The sequence below is a fragment of the Myotis brandtii genome, unplaced genomic scaffold, assembly GCF_000412655.1.
Source record: "Myotis brandtii unplaced genomic scaffold, ASM41265v1 scaffold1956, whole genome shotgun sequence".
NCBI lineage: Eukaryota > Metazoa > Chordata > Mammalia > Chiroptera > Vespertilionidae > Myotis > Myotis brandtii.
Window position 1 is genome coordinate 97004 of NW_005357294.1, and position 4000 is coordinate 101003.

General features: G+C 64.7%; 1 protein-coding gene across 1 annotated transcript in view; it reads left to right on the top strand.

Annotated features, from left to right (window-relative positions):
* Nucleotides 1-3755, top strand: part of TIGD5 (tigger transposable element derived 5) — a 5513-nt gene extending 1758 nt beyond the window's left edge. Inside the window, exon 2 of the mRNA XM_005865069.2 lies at nt 7-3755. Coding sequence (XP_005865131.1) covers nt 7-1104 — 1098 coding nt within the window. The 3' untranslated portion in view covers nt 1105-3755. The remainder of the gene's footprint in view (nt 1-6) is intronic.
* The last annotated feature ends 245 nt before the right edge of the window (nt 3756-4000 follow it).

Genomic DNA, 4000 nt, shown 5'->3' on the forward strand with positions numbered 1-4000 from the left:
GACCAGGTGACTGTGCTGCTGGCCGCTAACCTGACTGGCAGCCACAAGCTGAAGCCGCTAGTCATCGGGCAGCTGCCAGACCCGCCCAGCCTGCGGCACCACAACCAGGACAAGTTCCCGGCCTCCTACCGCTACAGCCCCGACGCCTGGCTCAGTCGCCCTCTGCTGCGGGGCTGGTTCTTCGAGGAGTTCGTGCCCGGCGTCAGGCGCTACCTGCGCCGCAGCTGCTTGCAGCAGAGGGCGGTGCTGCTGGTCGCCCACCCGCCCGGCCCGAGCCCGGCCGCCAGGGTGCCCGCCCTGCAGGAGAGCGAGGAGACCCCCAGGCGGTTCCGGCCTGAGCCTCTTGGCCCCGCGGAGGAGCTGCAGACCCCCGACGGGGCCGTGCGAGTGCTGTTCCTGTCCAAGGACAGTGGCCGGACGCACATCCCGGCGCCGCTGGAGCAGGGCGTGGTGGCTGCGTTCAAGCAGCTGTACAAGCGGGAGCTGCTCCGCCTGGCGGTGTCCTGCGCGGGCGGCTCCCCGCTGGACTTCGTGCGCAGCTTCATGCTCAAGGACATGCTCTACCTGGCCGGCCTCTCCTGGGACCTGGTGCAGGCCGGCAGCATCGAACGGTGCTGGCTGCTGGGCTTGCGAGCTGCCTTCGAGCCTCAGCCAGGGGATTGCGCTGGGCAGCGCGCTGGGCAGGCTGAGGCCGAGCACAGCAGGGTGCTCAGCGACCTCACCCACCTGGCAGCCCTGGCCTACAAGCGCCTGGCACCTGAGGAGGTGGCCGAGTGGCTGCACCTGGACGACGATGGGGGGCTGCCTGAGCGCTGCAGAGAGGAGGCAGGCCCTGGCCGGCCCCCTGCACTGGCCCCTGTGGCCCCTCTGTCCCTTGGCAGCCTACCCTCTGTCATGGAGGATGGGGAAGAGGAGGCGGCCGCCATGCCCACCGCTGGGGAGGCCGTGCGGGGTCTGGAGACAGCTCTCCGGTGGCTGGAGAGCCAGGACCCGCGGGAGGTGGGGCCCCTGAACCTGGTGCAGCTGCGCTGCCTGATCAGCACAGCCAGGAGGCTGGGGGGCATGGGGCCCTCGTCCCCAGCAGCCCCTGACGACGGGGTGTGACAAGCCAGGCCTATTGCCCAGGGGCCTTGGTCCTGTCGCACCTGGAGGAGGGGGCACAGTCCCCTCTGCCCTTCCCGGAGTGGCCACCCCATGGCTGGGGGTTACGGGATCCCTGCCCCCACAGGCTTGGGGGGCTCTGTTGGTGACGGCTTGTCCTGCTCCACTGGTCCCTCTCCTGGAGGAGCTGGAAGAGAGGCCCCTGCTCCTGCTCCCCCCTGTGGGAGCCGGGAGGTCTGCGGCTCAGCCAGGACCCCTCCCTCGCACACTGGCTGCACACACCAGGGAACCTGTCAGCACAGCACAGCTCACTGTTCCTGCCCTGGCCACCAGGACCCAGGCCTCCCCCATGGCCCATCAGCTTGCACTGGACAAGGAACGGCCTAGCCCGGCTGTCCACCCTGAGCCTCTGTGCTGTGGGATCCTGTGCCACAGCCACAGCCACAGCCACGGCTTCTCAGTGGGGAGGCACGACCCTTGGGTTTTTATCACATTACGGCCGTTTTTACAGATACTTGGGGGCGGGGGTGGTCTCAGTCCGCAGCCTGGGTCCAGCCTCGCTCGGGTCTGGGAGACGGTGCCCAGCAAGCAGTCCTCCTAACGTTCTGGATGCAGCAGGAGCATCTGTTCCACTCTGACGTCTAATTTTCCTAAGAAAATACATTCTCCGAGCAGCTCTCTTGTTCCGTGGGGTTGGCATGCAACTGGATCTGGGCCCTGGTGACCTGACCAATGACTGGACAAGCTCGCTGGACTCTCCCAGAAGCCACAGCCCACTTTGTCCAGGCCCAGGACCCAAGGCCACTCACCCACCCACCGACCGGAACAGGGAACAGGCTCCTGACAGCCACACGGAGCCACCCTGCAGTGCCTTAGCCCTCAGGCGCCTCCCCTTGCTGGCAGCTGGCACGGCCAGGGCCCCGCCCGGCACCTGGACGTCTGGGTGGCGGTGTAAAGCTTCCTGCGTTTCAGCCCATCTCTTACAGGGTCTGCTGCCCTGTCCACTCGATTCAGATCCCTGCCCCTCCTGGGAGCTGCCTTTGCAGAGACACTGCCGGTCCTGGCCCCATGTCATCGTGGTGGCCAGAGGCTGCAGACGGGTGTTGGTGGAATGACTGCCCCTGGGATGGCCACTAGAGGGCGCCCCCGAGCAGGTTTCACACAAGTCCAAGACCATGAACTTAGGACTCCCCCAGTGCACACACACCTCAAATCTGGAAGTGAGGGAGGGTGTGGAGAATGGGAGCAGGGGAAGGGCGGCCGCCCCTGCCAGCTGTGGAGCCTGCACACCCAGGGGGCCTCTGCAGTCAGACCCGCCCCCAGGAGCCCTGCCTGTTACAGACTTTGACCAGATGGGCAGCAGGCGAGGGTGCACGAGGTTCCAGGCAGCCTCTGGCCAAGGCTTCCAGCCCTTGTAGCCCTCGTGGGCCTGTGCAGGGGGTGCTGGCGTCCATGAGGCCCTGTCAGATTTCTTGCATGGGAGCCAAGGCTGCACCCCAGGAGGAGGCTCGGGCCTGTCTGGGGGCCGAGTGGGCACTGGGTAAAGCAAGGCCAGTCCGCACTGGCCTGGGGCCTGAGAAGCTAGTTTGAGTGCCAAGTGGGGGTCTGGAGGCTGTGGCTTTGCTGGACAGGGGACACCCTCATGAGGCCTGTAAAGGTGTCCCCTCCGAAATGGAGGCATGGGGGTGCCTTGGGGTGGAGGCTGCAGGTGCCCGGCCGTGGTCCTGGCGTGCCCTGGGCCCCATCCTGGTGCCGCGGGTTCAGTCACGTCTCCCTGGGCTAAGCTCCGTGTGAAGTCATAGGGCACCTGCCAGGGGCTGTCTGTGGGGGACCCGAGTGCAGCAAAAGCTGAAACGAACCCCAGGTTGTGGCCTCATCCACAGCCTGCCCCTCACTGTATCTGCTGGGCCCGAGGGCATCTGAGCTTGTCACCGGGTTTGTGATGACCTGAGAGTGAGCGGGGTCTGGGTTGATGCTGCTCGAATCCCTCATCCACCGTCTGCAAGCGGGAAACCTGCCTGGAGGATCGCACGCTCCCTGCCTGGCACAGGGGCCCTGCAGCCTGGAAGGCGCGGGGACAAAGCCATCAGCCCCCTCCTGTTCACAATCCTTGACGAAGGCACTGCTCTCCACACAGCAGCCAGGGTCAGGGTCAGGGTCACCGTGGGAGACCCCCTCCATGCGTTTGGCAGTGCGCAGGGGAGGTGTGTGCACAGGCTTCTGCTGAAAGCACCCCTGACCAAGTGGCTTTTGGGGGGGGGGGGGTGAGGCCAGGTTGCAACAGTTGGCGGGAGGGGCACTGCTTGGGAAGTGGCCCTCCAGACGTCAACAGCAGATGAACGACCTGAGTGAAGTGGGAGAGGAAGGGGAGGGCCTCAAGCTGGGAGGCCCATCACCCAGGGGCCCCAGCCCATTGGCCCACGTGCAGGTCGGGCTGGCGAGAAGAGCCCAGGTGGGAGCAGGGCCCCGGCCGCTTGGTCCTTGGTAAGGGTGCTCCGGGCGAGCCTGGCTCTGGTGCTGTATACCTGAGGGTGCTGTGGGCAGCCTGCTCTGAGGGGCATGTTCACACCTGGCCTCGCTGAAGGCGGAGTTCACCTGCTCAGATGAGCCCAGTGGATTTGGTAATAAAGGCTGAACTGCCACCTTCACACACATCCCTATTCTAAAGTCATTTGTGTAGCTCTGACCGAGTGCTTGGGTCTAAAACACCTCATATGGCCCAGCCACGGGGGCTCAGTGGATGAGTGTTGACCTATGAGCCAGGAGGTTAGGGTTGGAGTCCTGGTCAGGGCACATGCCCGGGGAGGCAGCCAATCAATGATTCTCATCATTGATGTTTCTACCTCTCCCTTACTCTCTGAAATCAATAAAAAATATATTTAAAAAATATATATATATA